General features: G+C 38.5%; 1 protein-coding gene and 1 long non-coding RNA gene across 8 annotated transcripts in view; one reads left to right on the forward strand and one right to left on the reverse strand.

Annotated features, from left to right (window-relative positions):
* The window catches only part of CAPRIN2 (caprin family member 2), a 37,298-nt gene that overhangs the window by 5,689 nt on the left and 10,785 nt on the right, over positions 1-20,824 (forward strand). For 3 of the 7 annotated variants that reach the window (XM_035345179.1, XM_035345173.1, XM_035345159.1), the window contains 14 exons: positions 1,053-1,139; positions 3,381-3,619; positions 4,981-5,063; positions 6,123-6,287; positions 6,761-6,804; positions 8,153-8,992; positions 9,849-9,890; positions 14,010-14,141; positions 14,319-14,406; positions 15,030-15,085; positions 15,705-15,815; positions 17,503-17,613; positions 18,266-18,418; positions 20,381-20,564. In XM_035345179.1, coding sequence (XP_035201070.1) covers positions 1,053-1,139; positions 3,381-3,619; positions 4,981-5,063; positions 6,123-6,287; positions 6,761-6,804; positions 8,153-8,992; positions 9,849-9,890; positions 14,010-14,141; positions 14,319-14,406; positions 15,030-15,085; positions 15,705-15,815; positions 17,503-17,613; positions 18,266-18,418; positions 20,381-20,564 — 2,335 coding nt within the window. Of the gene's footprint in view, positions 1-1,052; positions 1,140-3,380; positions 3,620-4,980; positions 5,064-6,122; positions 6,288-6,760; positions 6,805-8,152; positions 8,993-9,848; positions 9,891-14,009; positions 14,142-14,318; positions 14,407-15,029; positions 15,086-15,704; positions 15,816-17,499; positions 17,614-18,265; positions 18,419-20,380; positions 20,565-20,824 lie in introns of all 7 variants that reach the window. The other 4 variants (XM_035345188.1, XM_035345203.1, XM_035345166.1 and 1 more) reach the window with 3 other exon arrangements.
* On the reverse strand, positions 7,554-20,686 carry LOC118177483. The gene is made up of 3 exons (XR_004755811.1): positions 20,675-20,686; positions 19,297-19,304; positions 7,554-7,677 (listed from the first exon to the last, which is right to left on the reverse strand). It is a non-coding gene; the product is annotated as an uncharacterized LOC118177483 (long non-coding RNA).

Here is a 20,824-nt window from a genome sequence, read left to right on the forward strand (position 1 = left end):
CTGAACAATCAATCTGATGGAACAAATTGACCTGTAATTTGCTTCCTAGTTGCTCAGGCATACAGATCTGCATATCCCAAATATTACTTGGACAAACGAAGCATTTTTCACTGCAATGATGAAACACTTGAGTCAACATTAATACCCACTGAAAGAACTTTGTTTGACGAACCAGTGCTAGTACAACTTCTGATGTCTTGTTATAAGCATAAACCAAACTGAACGTAAAGCATGTGTGAACCAAAGTTTAAATTTAATGTGTTACTTCCCAGGTGTGCTTTATGTTGAATGGAGATATGTACAACATGTCTGAGCTACAGCATGTTGTTATCTTCAAAGCTGTTAAGGAGGCCTGTAAAACTAATTGACAGTGGGGAAGGGAAAACTCAAAACTAGGGTATATCAAAATGCAATTAAGAATCTTTCTTCTTCTTCAAGACTAGGGAGTAAAATGTGCGTTAAAGCCATTAATGAAGACAAACACTGCTTGATTTGTAGAAATCAAATTTGCAAGACTTTCTGAAAGTATGACTTGCTTTCTGTATCATTAGCTTTCTAAAGCTTTTGAGTTATCTGCAGAGGCATTTGGCTAAGCATCAGAGTAGAGGTTCTGCTCTGAACTTGTCTGTCCTCTGTATTCCTTTTAAGCTTTCATGTTAGTATCTGATGTTAAGCAGATGTTTTTGATTGAGACCTAAAGGAGCAAAAAGGAAAATGAAAAATGAAGTAACAGTGGTATTAAGGCTTTTCTGTTTCGGCATTGGTATACCAAGCGTTGAACAGGATTTTGCCTGAAAAGTCATACAGATGAAATGGTATGGTGTCTGAGCTGTGGTGGGAGCTGGCCTTGTACTACATCTCACGTTGTTATGGATGAATTTTACTCACAACTAAATTTAAAGTACCAGTTACAGGCGGTATCTTCAAAAAGCTACAATTTCAGAGAAGTACCCACTAAATGAGTAGTTCTCAATGAGATTTTAAATAGAATGTCTTCAATATGCAATGAGTGGTCTTAAGCCTTAAAAATGTATTTTCTCTTCCTTTTTTAGGAGGCAGTAGAGAAATATGATGAAGTAGTACACAACTTAGAATTTGCCAAGGAGCTTCAGAAGACCTTTTCAGGTCTTAGCCAAGATGTAAGTATAAAATGTTGGTCATGATGTTGTCAGGCAGTGACTGCATGCTTTGTGCTGCTCTTTTAATGGCCACATTTATATGCCACTACACAGACTATAGGAAGCTTCTATTTCAGAACTTAGGGGAGCAATCTGCTCATACTATCTGGAGTAGCTGAGTAGATCAGTAAATGCTGACAACTTTGGGCACCATTGACCTCCCCAATCTAGTTATTCACTGGGTACCACTATGAAAACTTAGACTAAGGCAAATTGAGGCATTGGTGCTTGGCTGTGTTTGAGGTGACTCCAGTTCATTTAGATTTGAAACCATGAGCCATTTTGTTGATAGCTTGTGCCTGGGCTGTATTCATCCCCTGCACAGGAGTGAGCTACTGGGGGCTGGAGCATGAGTCCTCTGAGAACCTGGAAGAACTGGGCTTATTAAGCATGGAGAAGTGAAGACTTGGTAGGAGATGTAATATTAGCCATCAAATACCAAAAAGATAATTGAAAGGATGGAGCTAGGATTTGTACTGAGGTACGTAGTAAGAGGAAAAAAATGATAAAATAGTATCTTCTAACTAGATGGAAGGGAACTGTTACTCTGAGGAAAATTGAGCACTAGACTAGGTCTAGAGAAGCTGATATATCCTCAGATATTTTCAAGACCTGACTGCATCAAGCATTTAAGTGATCTGATTCAGACTGTGTCATCCTTTGTTGTTCTGGAGGCTGGGCTAGATGGAGAGTTCCCAGTGTGGGGGGGAAGTGCTGGAGTTAAATAGCTTTGGCTTTAGTGAGTACAGCTCTTTGTAGAACTTTACTGAAGACTGAGGACTCTGCTGCTTATTCTGCTGTAGTCTTCTCTAATTATGGCAAGTTAGAGTAAGTGCTTTATTTAGGACTTTATTCAGGGGTTAAAGCAGTACTTTTCTATGTAACCAAGTGCTTTCTTTCTCTACTAGAGAAACTGGTCTCTTGGCACTCAGGCAAATGCTATCCTTATGAAAAAGATCTAAGGTAGTGCTGGGGTTGCTAAATGTAATTAGTCACTGTTCTGGCTTTATTTCTTTGCCTCTTCTATAATGCTGAAGGACTAGTAAAATGGCTTCTGTGACTGAGACCCATGCAGTTCCTCTTAGAGGCTTCTTTTCTTGTATATGTAGTAATTCCAAATTCCAGGTAGTGTTTTGAGAGGCTTACTGCACTGTGAGAGTAGAGATCTAAGCTTTTTCAGTGACAGTGCTGCTTTTGGATTCACTCAATTACTGTACATTGAACACAAACCAATGTCAAAATATGGACTGTCTCATATTGCTTTCCTCTGTGTAGGTGCCCATAAAATATCAGAAATAAAGGTTTGTGACATGGTGTGTCCTAGTGCAGGTATTTTTAGTAATCAAAAATCTACCATTAGCTTCTGCTGGTTTACATTTATTCTTGAGCTCATCCTATATTCAAAGGCTAACACTTCTTCCTTGGCCAATGTGGATTCAACAACAAATACCTGTTACTGGAATGCTAGGGGATATTTTGGCAAGTGTCCTTTTGTCCTTTACTGTGTTCTAAAAAGCTGCATGCTTTCACATCTTGCAGAGAAACTTCAGATACTCCATATCAAGGCTTTGAGTCTCGCAGTTACTTAGCTTCTGCAGCATAATGCTATTACTATGTGATGAGAAACTTCCTCAAATGTGTGGAGGCTGTCTATGTTCTGACACTTGCTTCTTTGGTGCTCTAGTCTTCTGCCAATGGAAGAGTTACTGTAGGGTTCTGCTGTGTCATTTAAACTGGAATATTCCAGATGAATTGGCAGCTGTCTTGCTAGGAGAGACTTGAGACAACTGCATCACTAACTTCACATGATAAAGGTTGAGCTTTCACTTGTGCATTGGTATCAATTCCTCCCCACATTGAATTGTGGTAGCAGTTATAGTAAAGTAACTAGCAGTCAGGTACGATGCCACAATTGGGATCTAAATATTGTAGAGGAATATTAGGAGTGAATCTGCCAGTGTCCAGTTAGACTAAAATCTACAGCTGTAGAGAATTAATGGAGAAACTGGGAGCTCCTCCAGAGGGGAGGGACTTGGAAGGTCTTGGTTGGGTATCTGAAAAAAGAACTAGGAGCTTGTCATCCTACCAAGACTGTAGTTTTTATCAATGTAGGATGATCGATACTAGAACTTAGTGTGTTCTATTATAGAATCCTGTTATTCAACCATTGTGTGTAACTGTTGAATTCCTGTGTTGAAATAGCTGCTGAAAGCACAGAGAAAGGCTCAGCGAAGAGAGAGTCTATTGAAGCTTGAAGCAGAGAAGAAAAAACTGCGTACAATACTTCAAGTCCAGTATGTGCTGCAGAACTTCACTCAAGAGCATGTTCAGAAAGATTTCAAAGGTGGTGTGAATGGTGCAATATACTTGCCTTCTAAAGAACTCGACTACCTCATAAGATTTGCAAAACTGACGTGTCCAGAAAGAAATGAGAACTTGAGGTAAGCTTAAGATTTGTCTAATTAGTATGCTTCATTTACTACAGTAAATGTCCTCTGACACTGCCATGTCTTGAAATATGTTTTTGGACACTAATTAAAATTCTATTCAGTATATTTGCTCTGGTCTGAGACTAGGAATACGGCAAAAATATTTTACTCAGCCTTAAGAGAGCTGCTGCATTTTTTCCCAGTTGTACAAGCTACATACAAACCCTGCTATGTTATATCTTGCTGTGGGGCCATAGGGAGGCATTCCAGTTATACCGTAAGCAGGAAGGCTGGTGGCATGGTGCTTCCCTCAGGTCTTCCTGTTTGTGTAATGAAAAAAAGTGTAGTAAATATGGGAGATCTGTGTCCCCTGTTGCATTCATGTGGTGACTGAGATGCTGCTCTTGAATAAAGGAATCTAAGGTAGTCCTGAGGCTCTCTTCCTATTATCTTAGGTTGTGGTCAAGTTTCTAAAACCTGTCATATTTTAGCACTGTGTTATTCACTGCAAGGTAACTGGCTGTGGTATAGAGTAGTACTAATTTGGCATAATGCTTGTACTATGATTGCTTATAGTACTTAGCTTGACTCACTCAGGATAGTGCAGTGAATTCCACGTAAACATAGAAAAAATTCTTATTAGGTGGGAAGCTGAAACATTTTATGGAAAAGAGTAATTATTTTCCTATTCAAACATAAGTTCCTAAAATTATTAACTACTTGTCATGTGCTAAACTAGGCTTATCCTTGCTCTAAAAAGTGAACTTTTGAAGAGCAGTTACTTAGAAGGCATAATAGGAGAAAGCATAATGGGAATGTCTCATGTGGGTGGAAAACTAGCTTCCAGCTTAATTCTCATTGTATGTGCCATTTCCACAAAAGGCGTAACCCTTTTCTTTGACACTAGGTTTTGTATTTTTGCACTTTAAAATCAGTGGTGTATGGGGTGGATTATGGGCCTGTGCCAAAGCAGAAGGGCTAGAGCTGTTGATAGTTCTAGCCATCATGAGTGTCATAATGCCCCTGCACATGTGTCCAATAAACAAGGTGATCAGCTGATTAAACAGCAATTGTTTCCTTACCTGGGAGTTTGGGATTGGCTTGGAAGTCTAGCCATATGGCCCTGTGGAATAGTGCTAGGCTAACTTGTTGTAATTGCAAACAGCAGAACTTATTTGCTAGACTAAATCATGCACAGATAACAAATATAGATGAATCAGTAGTGGATAATGGGCTTTTAGGATTCACTGTTTAATGACTTATTCTAGAAGACTAAACATCCTTCACTATCCTTAAAATTAAGGATAATGGGGATACTGTAAGACTTGATTTTTGGGTACAACTCTACCTGGTAAAATTGTCACTTCTTCTAGTGTTGAAGATCAGATGGAACAATCATCTCTTTACTTCTGGGACCTTCTAGAAGGCAGTGAAAAGCCTGTAGTTGGAACAACATGTGAGTGTGTGATCTAGAGAAATAACTTACATCTGAAGTCTGTGTTCTATTTTAATATCTTAAAACAAAATAAAGTACTTAATTTAGTAGCCTTCCATATACACTCAAGTGTGTGTAATTGAGCTTTCCAATGAAGAATTACTGTTTAGGTTCTGGTTTTAAGTACAGGTCAGTGACAATGAAGTAGTAATCTTTCCTTGGAGAAATAAACTCTTCTATGGATGTCCTAGAATATACAGCACATGTCTAGATTCTTCTGGGAAATTATTATGGTAGTAATTCAAAAGCTCATTCATGAATACCTTATAGAACCTGTGATGAGGAGCTTTTTGAATAGTTATGTATAAGTGGGATAAGACTGGAATGCATCTCAGCCATGAAATGCTTAGCTGAATATACTGCTATGTTGTTTGAATATAGTGTGGGGTACCACAATGAGGAAGGATAGTCATTAGTGAAACTTGCTGGGATCTCTGATAATCCACAGTGCAGTTTCCATTATGACCTATTGAAAATATCCTCTTGCCAAACATACCAGAGTCTAGGGGACTCTAAAAGAACAGATGGAAGAATATGCAGTTACAAAAACTCTGAAGCAATTGTTTGCTTTTTCCCCTGCTCCTGTTCTCAGTTTTTCCTCCCAAAACATTATCTTAACACTAGGAGGAGGGCCTGCAGGGCAGTTTCATAGTGACTTTGTATAAATTTAATCTATGCTGAAGTCTGCACAATGTGCTGTTAGTATCAACACTTCAGTTTATAAAGGCTAAATCCTTTTCTAAGCATGTGGGAGACAGTGCAACCAACTGTTGCTAGTATTCATCTTATATGACTTTAAATATAAGTTTCAGTCTTACCTCTGGAATGCAAAGATGTTTTCAGCTAGATTACGTAGATCAATCTCATAAATTTTTCCTTTAAAGTATTTGTCTAACTTGGTGAGCTGTGTAAGAACTTAGAGAAGCTGCAACTTTATATAAAGAAGTAGACTTGATCTATAATATAATACTCAGTTTTGAACTTTTATATTTTTCATGGATTTTCACTTTTAATCTTCAGATAAACATATGAAGGACCTGTTATCCAAACTTCTAGACTCTGGTTACTTTGAAAGTATTCCTGCTCCTCGCACCACTGTGCCAGTAAAAGAATTGGAAGAAGAAGTAAATAGAAAATCTGAGAGGACAAGACAAATCTCAAAAGGAGAGTCTGTCAAGGAAACAGGTGGAATATTTCAGGGTTCAATTTCTGTGTCATAATGTTGGGATAAGCTTGAACTGAGCACTGACTTTGCATAGCTTGATGCTAAACCTAATCTGCTATAGCTTGCTTTCCATATAGTAACTAAAACTGAAGTGGAGGGGCTTGCAGCCCTATCCTGACTAATACTGTAGAAGAAAATCTAACATAACAGGATGTTTTTACCTTTTGAGCAAACCTCCATGTGGAAAATGTAATATAATATTCCTTACACCAGAGAAAAAACAAATTCTGGATTTGGTAAACCTATGCGAATATATAACCTAATTGAAAAGTGAAAGATTGTCTGTATGACTCATGCTGAATGACAAGCTGAGCTTTCAGAGTAGCAAGTTTAGTGATTGGTATTACTATTTAAATAGAATTAAAGACTTGCTATTGTTTAGCTTGCCTCTCTGCATTTGATCAGTTGAAACAAATTAACATCCTTTCTCTAGAATCCCTTATGGAGCTTATGAAGTCTGAAATACAGCCACAGGAGGTAAGATACTCCACTGCTAATTGCTTTCCTTTAGCATCATGACTTATCTGAAATATAACTGTACTTCTTCACCCCTTTAAATTTCAAAAGGGAGTCTGAACAATAGCTTAGGTGCTGCCTTACATAAGAAGCATTGCAGATCTTGTTGCGTTTCCCTTTCTAACCTTACATCTGTGGCTTTTCTGAGGTATTTGGGGTAAATGGGGAGAGATTGTGAAGCAATATAGCACTTTAATGCTCTGGCACTTTTCTGAATAAACTAAAGCATCAGCCTTTAGAGTGAAACTTATCCTTTTGTACTGCAGTATAGAGAAAATATATCTACTAAAGCTGTCTTTAAAAGCTGAGCTTACTGCAGAGGACTTATATTGATGGATTGAGAATGATGTAGATCTTCCTCTGTGTTAGGAAAGTAAGGATCCCAGGACAGGCTTGTGCACACAAGAGCGTGTATGTGTAGGCTTACATCAACAGCCTTTCAGACTCTGAAGTTCTAGGTACTCAAGATTCAACTGGCAGGAGCATAAAAGCTATTAGACTTGGTTCAAAAGGAGGGGAGGATTTCCCCTTGTGGAAGTGGAAATATTGGTTCTTAAAATGCTGAAACACTGTTTCCCTGATACCTCACTAGAGGGAGTAGTCTAGAACAATTTTTTGTAACATACTGGTAATGTTATTACCAGTCTCTAAACCTTTTTCTGGTGATTTGTCAGAATTGTCAGAAAAAACTTAGCCAATACATCTTATAGTCATTCAGATATTGGCTTCCTGTTCATAACTCTGGAAAACTTTGGGGATATCTTAGCTGAACTCCCAGACTGTTTGATAAAGCACAGCATGAAGTTAAAGTCCAATTGTACGGAATTTGAAAAACTGGTCATTTTAGTACTTAAGCTCTAGTTAAGAATCAGTTAGACATGTTATGGACTACCAGAGTTGCCCACTTTGTGGGTGATGGTGCTGCTGCTCTTATCAGAAGAATGACTGATAGATACCAAAGATTTGAGAAGGTTGAGAGCTACCTTTACGAAAGTCGCACTGAACTTGATATTATCACTGCCTAGGAACATCAGTTAGCATTGAGGATGAGGTTCGTAGATTCACTCAACTTTGTCACTTACACTGTTCAGGACTGTTTTCGTGCTGCTGTGGTATGCCAACAAAAACTAGTCTGCAGTGTTGTAGGATAAATCCATGGCTGGCCACATGACTTCTATAGCTAGTGTTTAAACTGTCTAGGCTATGCTTTTAGTCAAACTTCCAGTAGCTGGGTGACCTAACTTAACTGACCTGAACTGTAGTAGCAAAATGTTTTCTTGGAGCCATTAAGTTTCTTTGGTCTATATAGTTTCTCAACAGGCGTTATTTGCCTGAAGCAGAATACTCTGTCAAGAAGAAGCCAGAAGAGCCCAAGTCTTGGGAAGCTGAGAGTGCTAGAAAACAAGAACCACCAAAGTCCTGGGAAATGCTCGTTGATATTGAAGAGCAGAAACAGAAACAAGAGACCTTAAAGCCTTGGGAATCTCGTGTTAGGCAGCAGGAAACAAAAAGACCAGATTCACCAAAGCCTTGGGAAGCTCGTGTTAAAGAAGAAGAACAGAAGCGTGAGCCTACAAAGCCCTGGGAGACCCGTGTTGAAGAAGAACAAAAGAAGCAAGAAGCTCCAAAGGCCTGGGTAGCACGTGTTCGGGAGGAGCAGGAGTCCCCCAGACCTTGGGTAGCAAAGGTTAGGGAAGAGCAGGAACAGAAGAAACAGGAGTCACCTAAGCCATGGGTAGCAAAAATTAGGGAAGACCAGGAACAGAAAAAACAAGAGTCACCAAAAGCTTGGGTGACCAAAGCTAAGGAAGAACCAGAACAAAAGCAGGAATCTCCAAAACCTTGGGTGACCCAAACTAGGGAGGAACCAGAACAAAAGAAGACAGAGCCTGTGAAATCATGGGAAATGCGTGTTAGGGAAGAGCCCGAGCAAAAGAAGCAGGAGCCTGTCAAGGCTTGGGCTGCTGCACATGTTAGGGATGAGCCAGAGCAAAAGAAGCAGGAAACTCGTGAGGCTTGGGAAACAGCTGAGAGGCAGCAGCAAGTGTCATCACAGCAGTTACAGAATCCTCCGAAGTCCTGGGGAGCTGCAAGTGTTGGGCCAAAGGAGCAGATGGGGCCAAAGAAGTTTGATATGGAACCCAAAGAAGTGAGTTGGCATATGTAGTATTACCTGTCGTAAGTTTTTGACACTTGTGTGTTGGACTTAAGCTACATATTAGGAGAGGCTTTACAAGGTGTGTTTTGTAGGCCTATGTGTAGACTCCCATTTCATTCTTTCTTGGGGGAAGTAAACTCAATTCTGTTAAGGTTTGCATTTGAATAGCAAGATGGTCTACTGGGCTTTTTATATCAACACAGTATTGCTGTGTTTGAGCCTTGAATAACTGCCTTATGTATTAGAAGAATTAACTTAGCTCATCCCCAGCTATTGGCTCTGCCTACTCTTATCGGTACAAAGCAGGTATGACTCATGCAGGGATCAAATACTTTGACTGCATACAAATAGCACTTCAGTAACTTTTGATTAAAGTAGCTGCTGATTCAGGAGATACGTAACATCTAGATCAAGCAATACCAACTGTACAAGGGCTTAAATACATATTTCCAGATGAATGCATAAGCTATACTGCCATCCTGGAAATTCTAACAGTGCAGTTTTAGAAATGTGAAATGGAAACTACTGCAGGGCTTGCAGCTGAGCAGGCTACCAGCTGCACATTAAATTACCTTGTCTCACCTGTGCTCAGGTAGCAACAATCCTCTTACCTTTAAGGCAGGTAAGATGGTAGACAAAGCAAAAAGTACAGTTATGTCATTGAGTTAGATGTCAGGAAGTAAATATGAAGAATCGAGTAATTCTCATACAAAATGCTGTTAGTACTTCTACCTTTTTTCTGTAAGAAAACAAACAAATTTATTGTTTGTAATCATAGCAAATGATTAAATTTAAAAACCTGTCAGTAAACCTGGCAAAACTGAAAAATGGGTATTCTTGTTCCTAGAGGCGGGAGCGCAAACAGAAGGTTGAACATGAAATTAAAAGAGTAGGTAACATGCAGCACTGGGGAACTAAATCGGTGTGAGGTGTTTCAGCTGGATCTCTACCCTCAAGCTGAGTAGCATAATGGCCGGTGGTGGTGGGATAGGTGCAAAACTTGGTTCTTTCACACTAACTCTGAGCACAAATAGGTGTGCACGCAACTATGCATGGACTTAATATAATTGTGATTATCTGAACTATTGGAATAGTCTCAAGTACTTTAAGATGTTTTGGAATTTCTAGTGTCAGCAAAAAGCAAGGTGATCTGTAATGAGATCCAGGCATTTAACTTAAGATAGGATGGGAAGATGGATGGCATAAAGGGTAACCAAAACTCTGATGCAGTGAAGAAAAAGGAACTCTAGTCAGTTGGGGAAAACTCAGACTGCCTAGGAGTCTTAATAGTGATGTGCAGATGTGCAAGTTGGCCAAATTAAATCATATGTTGGAATGTAAGATTGCTTACATTGGCTTGCTGAATTAGTAAATGAAGCCCATTTAAGTAATCTAAAACTGTGGCTTATATAGCAGATCAGACCAGTTAGCTTTTTTGCTTAATTGCTGTAACAAATTGTTTTATCATAAGTATATTGAAAGATCAGAAAATAGCTTACCATCAACCTAGCTAGCTTTTATAATCTTAAAAAAAAATTCTTAGCTTGACTTAAGCTGCATATTGAAAAATTAATATTTTAAGCTTTTTGGATAATAAAACCTTTCTTCTGAGCAAAAGCAAGAGGTGGCAATGCAGTGCTGGGAGGACCAGTAAAATGTTCATGTGCAGGGGCCAACACATGGTAAATAAAAGGTTCATATTACTTCTGCTCTCTGGAGCTGATACCTAATTCTTTCTTACTCCCTGAAATGTATGAGACATTTAAAATGCTAGGTTTTGAGGTTTTAAAATGTGCTGATTTAACTTAATGTACTGGAAGTTAAATCAAGTTACAACTTTTAAGAAGCTGAACATAAAACAGTTGGTATGAAGATCTGTTAACTTATTTCTACATAAATGCTTGTGCAACCAGTGGACAAGGAAGCTTTGCAAGCTGAATCCGTTGCCTCCTTTCTGAAAGCAGAATGGTTTGGCTTGTGCATCACCCAGTGCAACTTGATTTGTACTGAGACTGCTGTTTGGAGTAGAAAGTGAATGCTAACTATAATTACATGGCACAGGTCGTGATCACTAGTGTTTATGGCTTGGTATCACCATTCTAGCTGTTTCTGTATTCCACAGCTAACAAATGTAATGAGGCACTGAGGTCATGTATCATATAATGGAGTTTTACTAGTGTGAGATACTAGGTTATAGTACTGCAGAGTACAAGAAGATCTTCAGTGTCTAAAAATCGAACTTAAGCAGAAATACCTGATATATTGGCATTCCTATTAGTGAAATTCCAAAGTGGTCAGTGCTTTTACATTCAATTTGCAATAACTGAACGGGTCCTAAACCAAATTCTAGGTATTCCGATTTTACTTTGAATCAGCCCTCTGGAGACATAGGTGTCAAGAGTTTGAATGTGAGCAGTTTCAAAGTTTGGGTCTAACTTATCCTAACAATGCTTCTGAAACCTAAAGTTGCCAGTGCTGTCTCACATTCCAGCTGAATGTTATTTGCAGCACTGGTGTTAAATTGATCTTGGTAAGCATAAATTTATGAGCTGGACTAACAGGTTACTAAACTGAGAAGCTGTTACTAGATTGTAAAGATACCACCCAATTGTAGGATAAAAAAACCTCAGTATAAAACATCAAGAATGTCAAGTACCTGCTTTTTCAAAGTATCTTTCATAAAGGCACAGAACTGGAAATCAACTTTCTGATGCATTTTCATGCGTGCACATGCAAACAAAATATTCTAGTTCTGAACACTGCCGTATGAGCAGAACAGCAAATTCGTACAAGGTAACTTGACCTACAGCTGTTTGTGGTTAGTGGATTTGAATATTTGCAGGCACTAGCAAACTTCTGTTTTCATTTCATGGTTAAAGCCCTGGTATCATAGTCTAACCCTGTATAGATGCTCGTCTAGTTGCAGCAAATGATGCTGCCAGCATACTGCCCAGAGTGTGGCCTCACAGTATCAGGTGAAGGAGATAAGACTAACAAATTGCACAAGCATGCAGAAGATTGTATCATCTTTGACAACCTCAAGTGAAACACTGCAGTCTCCTTTTTGCTTCCATGCTTTTGAGTTGCTTTTTACTTGTTTATTGTGTAAGTCTAACTTAAGACTGATCATTACCTACAGACACTGTCAGACTTCACCTGGTTAGGTGGCTGAAGGTGAGAAACTTGATACCTGTTTGCATCTGTATAGGAGAAGTTTGGTAGGGTATACTTGTCTTAGTAAATTTTAATGAGGAGAGAGTGTAGAGAAGCATTAATCAGGAAGTTTGACATGACAGCAAGTCTTTTAAGATGAAGTCTCTTTATAAGAAAAGACTGATGGTTGATGGATGAGGAGATTCAGACTTTTTAGTAACTTAACTGATAACATGCCAATATTTAATTTCATATGTCTGTAGCTTTTGTCGTGTGCTTAGATTCTTAATACTTTTTAGTTCTTTATAATTGGAAAGTAAAGCAATAACTTGAATACAGGTAACAATGAAAGTTCTTGCTTATGCTTCAGAACTTACTTTGGGGTAGTGTGAAAGCAGCACTCTTAGCTATAGGGTAAAGTAGAACTTATCACAGCTGCATGAGTAGCATTATGTGGTCCACATAGATACTAGAAATGCATTCTTCTGGTTTTAATGCATTGCTGCATGTACACGGATTATGTTTTGTGAAGCTTGTTAAACCCTGCAGGCTTCTGTGCATGTTACTGGAACTTCTGCAAGTGCAGTGACTAGTTGAAGTTAACGGTTGAATAAATGCAAGAATGTTTCTGGGATTGTCCTAAAACTGGAAAAGGACATTTCATTTCATCCTTGTCCAATTTGTCCTTTGAAAGAAACTTTTTGTTTTGAACCCAGTATAATAAGTAAATGTTCTGACATGTATTTTCTGCTATATATTTTTTTAGTGACTTAAAGCAAATACTCAATTATGTCACTATACAGTACACTGAAATAGTAATCTACCAAAAAGATGCATGTTGGCACTGTAGGAGAGCGAAGGCTTTCACACATCTTTGTGTGTTTAAACATTTGGTTTAGTTGAAATAATGCAATTATTTATTCTATTTATATTTGCCTCTAGTTGCACAGGCAAACAAGCTGCAAAGCTGTAGAGAATCACTTACAGTTGTGCTTTTAAAATACTTAAAGCAAGCTTACTACTTTCCCCCAAGCTGCTTTCAGAATGCTTGGACTATCTAGACAGTCATATGTGTCACTGTCAATAACAGGACTTAAGCAGCTTAAGGAGTTTACTAACATTCCAGATTTTTCTGGTAACTTAGGCTCACTGGCTTTCTGATTAAACATTCCCATATTTTTTAAAGTGAAGTGTGAACCAATTGGGATGAACTATTGAGGGGGCTATCTGAAACAGTTAAGGAATAACGAGGCCCTGCAGAAGTCACTGTTCTGGTACAAAAAGTTAAGCTACTGCATGGGATCACTAGTGTATTTTTCATGCTGAGCTGTAATAATGTAGTACTTCCTGCAGGAGTTGGTGCATTGAGAGTATCTGGCTCTAAAGTGCAAACGCTAATTCTGAGTAACCTGCTTGCAGTGCATCTCTTAAGGAACTTCTTCATAATGTGTGAAAATGCCATCCCAGTAAAAGATTTGTACTTTGTGGCATGCAGCCTACTGGGAGGAGGCAGTATGTGTTAAATCTTGAGTAGCAGGTGCAGTTTTGGTTTTTAAGTTTGTTCTGGCCTTGAACTTAAATACGTGGTTTTCCATAGATGGAAGTTTAATGTTGCACTAAATGCAGGTAAATTACTATCTTATGTATTTAGCTGTAAGAAACCAAATCAATTCCACAGTTTAACTAGCTGTGGCAACTGTAAGCTGGATTTTACTGAAGTGAGAACTTGATTCAGGAAAAATCAATAACCGTTTATTGACCTATAGTGTTCAATACCTATAGTTTGCTCTGGAATTATATTGGGTAAGGTAGCTTGTCTTGCTTTCAGTGTTAGATTTAACCTTTTCCTTCATAGGTGCCTAAACCTGTACATCAGCCAGCTGCAGAATTTTGCTCTACTTCAACTCTTCCAAAAGATCCAGTACTGAGAAGGGAAAAACTTCAAGATCTGATGACTCAGATACAAGGGACTTATAACTTCATGCAAGTATGTTTTTACTCTGCTGTTGTAGCAGAACTAATTCCTACTAGGTTAGGAAAAATGCAGTGCTGACAATGCATGTTTGCACTGAATGGATCTAGCTCTATTTAGTTAACAGCAGCTTGTCAAATGAATACTTTGCCTGTATGTAGAATTATTTTTTTTTGCCTTTTTCCTAAAAAGGAGTCCATTCTGGATTTTGATAAAGCTTCACCAAGTGCCATTGGTTCATCTCAACCACCTTCAGTTACTTCAGCAAGTAGTCCTGTAGGTACGTAATCACAGTAAACATTACTTGTATGTGAGATTTTGCAAACACCGGCAAGGTTTGCTTGAGTGTGGATCAATAGGCCTAGTGGGGAAGACAGCTTGTCTAATTAAAAAGTATCTGTCAGAGCAGCTTGAGCCATTTACTTTTAAGTGTTGTTGGAGGTGCCTTAAGTTGAAGTGCTTGCCTAGAAATGGAGTGCTTGTATAATCAGACTGGCAGGTGCACCTGAACCCAGCTGCAGAACAGGCATGCTGTCTGTACTGAATTTGTCTGTGGCCTATAGATACAAGCCATGAATGAGCTCAGGATGAAGAGCAGTTAACTAGCTATACTTTATATAATGGGCTGTGATAAATCATTTGGGGGGTTCTTATGCTATAAAACACAATTACCCAGTTTAAGTATTTAATTGTTCTGTTTTTATCTGGAAAGTGGTCATCCCTACCTTAGAAATATTTTCACTGAATATCTTTTTTTTTCCCAAAAAGAAACACATTTTTCATATGGGTGCAATTTAGTGATGTAAGTCTAAATATTTGCAGTACGTGCTCTGAAAATGCCACGTATCTTCATATAGCAAATATTCTGAGTTTAAAAACCTGTTACTTCATGTTCTTTTACAGTTTCAAAAGAACAGAAACTGCCAAGTCAAAGTGATTTTCTTCAACAACCCCTTCAGGTAAGTTGTTGTGTTAGGACCCCTTTGAAGAGGCAAAGGAGTTCCTGAGAAATAGAGTAGTTTTTCACTGGAACAGGCTTTATTTCAATGTTACAGTGGCTTTGTAACCAGTGTCATAACTTCAGTTTAGTAGCTTAAAAGTATAATCTGGCAATGTTGACTGCTGTTGTGCTTATCACAAAGCAAATGCAGAAACAAATGTTAGAAGCTAGAAACTTCTAGAAGTAAAATAGTATCTTGAAGATGTGTTCAAGTAATTAGTGTTTAACTCATAAGTAATGGTACACAGGAGGACATGCCTCTTTCCTAGACAGTACATGTTTTCATCTCTTAAGATCCTTACTTATGATAAAGATACAAGGTCTCTAATTTCATAGCCATAGTTTGAACCTTAAGTTCACTTTCTGTGCTTTCATGTCTTTACTTTGACTTTTAAATAGGTTTACTTGCAACTAACAAGAACTCATAATTCTTAAAAAGGTATACTTATGCTTACAGGTCAAAGTACTTCAGGTCCTGCCTAATTCTGAGATCCACTTGTAAATGGTGTGGGTTTTGGTGACAACCAAATATCCAAGAGACCTTTCCAAAATCTTACCTTTGTTTTGTCTTCTGCAAGGCTACTGCTTCATCCATGACCCTGCATGGTTCTAATACTTCACTAGCATCTGCTGATCAGACCCTTTCTGGCTCTGAAACTGAAGACTTGGTGACACCACAGACGCCACAGGTAATACTCCCAGGGGCTCACTTCCATTCAGAGGTTTGAGAGCCAGCCTTAGCAGAAAGCTGTGGTAGGACCTCTACTGAATACCCATACTTGAACAATGTACGGGAATGGAATGCAGGTGGCAGCAATAACGTATACTACATCCTGGAATACTTAAAGATTGTTGGAGAAGTCTTCCTAATATTACATAAATGTAAAGTGAACAGTCTGTCCCTTGAACTGGGAAGAGTGTGGGATAAAAAAATGCAGGCTAGAGAACAGGCTAAAAAGTGTGGTGCATATTCTTGTGGAAATATGAGCAGCATAAGCTTGCTTTGGTTAGTGCAAAATAATTCCTTCTATTGGCAATATGAACAATGCATAAATTGGGGTGGATATTGTGATGAAATAGCAGACTAAGCTGAAAACTGAAATGTGAAAACAAATGTGTTCTCATGCAGTAACTGAGAAGTGCTAGGCATCTGACTTCTTGATACTGAGCCAGGAGCTTAAGCTTTGCTTTCTTACCTGTATGTTATATGCAGTTAAGCCTTAAACTAGCATTTCTTAAATATTAAGAGCTGGAAAAAATAGTTCCATTTCATGGTGGCTTATGTCTTAGATCTATAAGCGTTGCTGTGCTTGAAAATGCAGTTGTCTTTCCACTGGCTACTTTATACTGTGTGTAAGTTATAATGGAATGTTCATTTTTATGCTAACGTACATGCTATCAGGATATTGGCTATGTAGCATTTACTATATTCCTTGATATACTGTATAGCTTAACATCCCTCTCAAGACTGTTCTATTATAGTCTTCTACCTTGTAGTCATCTTCAGTGAGTTTAGCATAGTTCTTAATTTTATCTTTTACAATGCAATAAAACTTCTTGTGCTGACAGACATTAATTTTGCTGTTTAACTTGTATACAGAAGATTTGTGCTGTGCTGAACATATAATTAAGTGAAGGTTCTGAGTTTTTGCAAACTTAGTGTTTGCCATTAGGTTTGCTTGTGCTCAGCATGTCTCTTGTCCCTTTGCTCTGAACTCTGATGGCATTCATCTAAATGAGAAGCAGGACTAGAAAGCAGTAGGCAAGATTAATTTGGTCTCAGCATGACCAGGGAATATATTCTGTGGTGGCAGTGAATTCTTTTTGTATGGAAATGCAGTTCTGTTGTCACCTCTGACATACATAAGCATATGTGAGATTTGGTAGTCTTTATACTTAGATACACAGAAAAGGATAAGCAACTCTTAAACCTGGCATTAGAGGTCTGAGCTAACAACTGTAGAGCCTTCCAGGTTTTGCAAAGGCTGTCTATGAAAGTCTGTCTCTGAAGCATTGTTGGGCAAAAATTACTATAAGCTTAATGTCATATTTCCACCTCATTCAATGAGACAGGTGTGTCACTTAGTAAATAACTGCTTGAAGCAATCTCAAGGTTCTGGGGATTACCTGGCCTTGCAGGGCTAGTTGTACGACTTTCTGTTTAAAAAGAATATTGTTTGAATCCCTAAAGCTACTTACTTGTATCTTTTGCCTAAGATAACTATTAGTATGCTTATGTTGGACTGAAAATATTTGTCTTGGTCTTTCAAAATTCACCTGTTTCAACCAGCGCACTGCTATTGCATAGCTCTTGCAGAAAGCACAAGGTTTTGCTATGCTTCCTGTAATACTGGGCACATGTATGACTTCTTCCAGGCATCAGCATCACTTTCTCAAGAGACTGAGAAATATGCTTCCCAGCCATTGTATCAGACAAGTTCGCGTATTTCTGAGCCACTGATACCTAAAAAGATTGAAATTGCCCAGGTGAGCATCACAAATAGTTCAGGTATTAATAATTATGTGGGATAGGCATCAGAAAATTATGTGGGATCAGGAAAGTATGGTGTTTGTTAAATGATCCTCACTGTTCCTTTTGACTTGATTTATGTACTATATTTGTATTCTAGATAAAACACTTCATTTTGCCACTCTGCACAGATGAGTCAATGCTGGTTAATGCTTTGTCTGGACAACTCAGCATTGTTTCTAATCTGAACCATAATTGATTAAGTTGGGGGTAAAGTGAGCTATGTACTTCCTCCAGAAAAGCCTTACCAAGTTTGGAAATAACTTATTAATTTGGAAGTCTTTCAATAAACTGATCAAAAAGCATCCTGTGTTTCCAACCAAACACTTAATGCCTGTTTGTGAAATTCATACAATGAGTGGTATGTATAGTAGCTCATAGGCACATTTCACTTAATCAGCAGAGACTGCAATAGAAGTACTGATTGCTGAGGATGCACAGCAAGATTTGAAAATGTAAGCAAAAGCTATTTTGTAGCACTACTATGTCCAAATGTCATCCTGTAGAAACTGCTGACTTCTGTCAGTCTGGGTTTTAGAACAATTTAACTGCTTCTGTTACTGCCTGATAACTATCGAGTGACCTCTCATGTTTTCATTTTTCCCTCAGGCAACTGTTCCCCTCCCAAGTGAGCCACAGTCACCGTTGCCAACTTCGAGCACCTCCGTAACACCGGTACCGCAAGGGCAAAGCTTTCAGTCTCCTCCAGCAAGTAGCAGTTCTGTCACAATAACAGCAGCTCCCTTTCAGGCTATGCAGACTGTAAGTGCCACTTGAGGCCACGTAATAACTGAGAAGCATGTTCATAGCTTAGTCTAGTACTGGGGAAGCTGTTTTCCCCTGATAGGATACAAAACTTGATAGGTCATTTTGAGGTTTCAGTGTTGGAAAAGTAGATTAGAGCTCTGCTTCTCCAGTGCCTGGGATATCTTAGTGTCCTCAAGGAGCTAAGGGGGAGAACTTAGGCATTAAGTCAATTGACTTGTACGTATTCCCCAAGGTGGAGTTAACTGTGCTTAAATTGTTCTTGTGCATTGATAAACAGCATAGTGTCTGTTTCTTCAGGTTGTAGCCCAGAAGATAACAGGATTTGCATTTCATTAGGTAGCCAAGAGTCAGATGCTTCCTTGTGAAACTGTGATACTACAGTAGTGAGAAATGTCCTTAGATGTCCTCACCCTATTGCTGCCATTGTGCTTGTGGAAGCTTGAGGGCAGATAGTACCTGTAGCCCAGCTTCTTCATTAGTATTCCACCTGCGACTCCTAGGAAAAAGACTAGGATGTGGGTGTTGAGAGCATCCTCAATTTTATTTTAAAAAGACCGCTGCAGCAGTGGAAGTGCTGGCAATAAGTGGATATGCTTTAAGGCAATTGAAATTATTGATTGGATTTAATAGCACTTCATTGTTTAGCCTTTTAGCATGGCTAGAAAAATGACTTGGAGTTCAACTGGAAAGGAAAACAGATAACTGAAATGTTGTCTACACTGCTTTTCTGCTTGTGTACCAGAGTGCAATGCACATCTGAAGATTCTATTATGGTAATGCCTTAATTGTAAGGCCATGTTATAGGCTTCCTTGTCATCAATCCATTTCTTGCAGTAAGATATAATACCTCCTTGCATAGATCTTCTGATCACCACTAAAACTTCATTCTGCTAAGCTATGTTTTTTTGGTAGGATTGCCATTATGCAGGACTTCCCTTAAATATCAAGTGTCTGCTCAAGGCCCAGGGAAGTATCTGGAAGAACCTAGAACAACTTCTGATTATGCATTTCATTCTAAGTGGTCTTGCAAAGCTTGAAATCTCTGCCCTAATTACTCAAAGCATCTAAGGAGGCTTTAAGATAAGGGCATCTACCTGCTTGTCTCATGTATATTCCTTTTTTCTTCTGAATATATTTAACATAATGCATAGCTGAAACTTTACATAGCTGAAGTTTAGTTTCTTGATAGAATAATGGATACTCTACTTTGGATAGGTTCAAAAATAATTGTAAGTATTAGTTAGGCTTTGAATCACTTTGATCACTTCATCTGAAGTAAAAACCCAGAATCTGTGATAATTTATAATGGTTAAAGCTATACTCAGCATTTTACTATTATGAGTTTTCTGTGCTGTTTTCCTGTCAGAGCCAGTACTTGGTTCCTTAACCCTGGAAAAAGTGTTTTTTTTTTTTCCCAGTTCTAATTATGGAGGCTTCTGAGAATGATTAGAGTTGTCAAGCTGTGAAGTTTAACATAAGCTAACAGAGTAAAAGAGTAGGAAAGTGGAGGTTCAGTTTACAAAAGGGTTGAAAGCTAATACAGTATTTATCTGAGTAGATGGTAGAATTGCATGAGCTTCCAAGATGTGTGTTCAAACATGAATCTTATCTCAATCTAGGCTGTTACAGCTTCAGCTCAAAAGCTTTCAAGGAGTTTAACAGTGGGTTTCACCTGGAAGCAAACTAGTTTTCTGTATGATAGGACAGCTGTTCTGTTTACTGAATATAGTGGCTATGTTCAGTCAAGCTACATCTCTTGGCCAGTAGCCAAGGACACAGTAAGTTTAATAAGCTTACTGTGAGGGAAAAGGATGAGTTGAAACACCGTGTACTGAATTCCAATAAATACTTGATTTATAGAAGCGTATTTGGATTTAAACCATGGTTTAGCAGGGTGATGGCATTAGTCAGACTTTAACTGATAGTGCAAAACATTTGTCTTAAACTACATTGTAGGTATTTAAGGTGAATGCACCGCTGCCTCCACGTAAAGACCAGGAAATTAAAGAGGATTCTTCATATTCAGCAGGATATAACCAGAGTTTCTCTACAGCGAGTACACAGACTCCTCCTCAATGCCAGCTGCAGTCTTCTCATGTTGCAGAACAAACCTCTCTTTCACAAGAATCTCTGTCTTCAGGTAAGAATTGTACATATCTGCATTTCAAGAAGTCTTGGGAGTTATATAAAAGTTCTTCAGGTAGTATTAATTCATTAATGTGCTGTGAGTTTTTTTCAGGTTCTTCTAACTCACAAGTTTTTAACCACTGAAGTTCTTATGTAGCACTTGTTTAAATTGGGGTTACATCAGCTCTAATCCAGTTGACAATATGCTATGTGAACTTAATCTTGAAACTGGTAGCAGGATGAAAGGCAGCTTTGAATTAAACTAGCTACTGT

Source organism: Oxyura jamaicensis, chromosome 1 (genome assembly GCF_011077185.1).
Source record: "Oxyura jamaicensis isolate SHBP4307 breed ruddy duck chromosome 1, BPBGC_Ojam_1.0, whole genome shotgun sequence".
NCBI lineage: Eukaryota > Metazoa > Chordata > Aves > Anseriformes > Anatidae > Oxyura > Oxyura jamaicensis.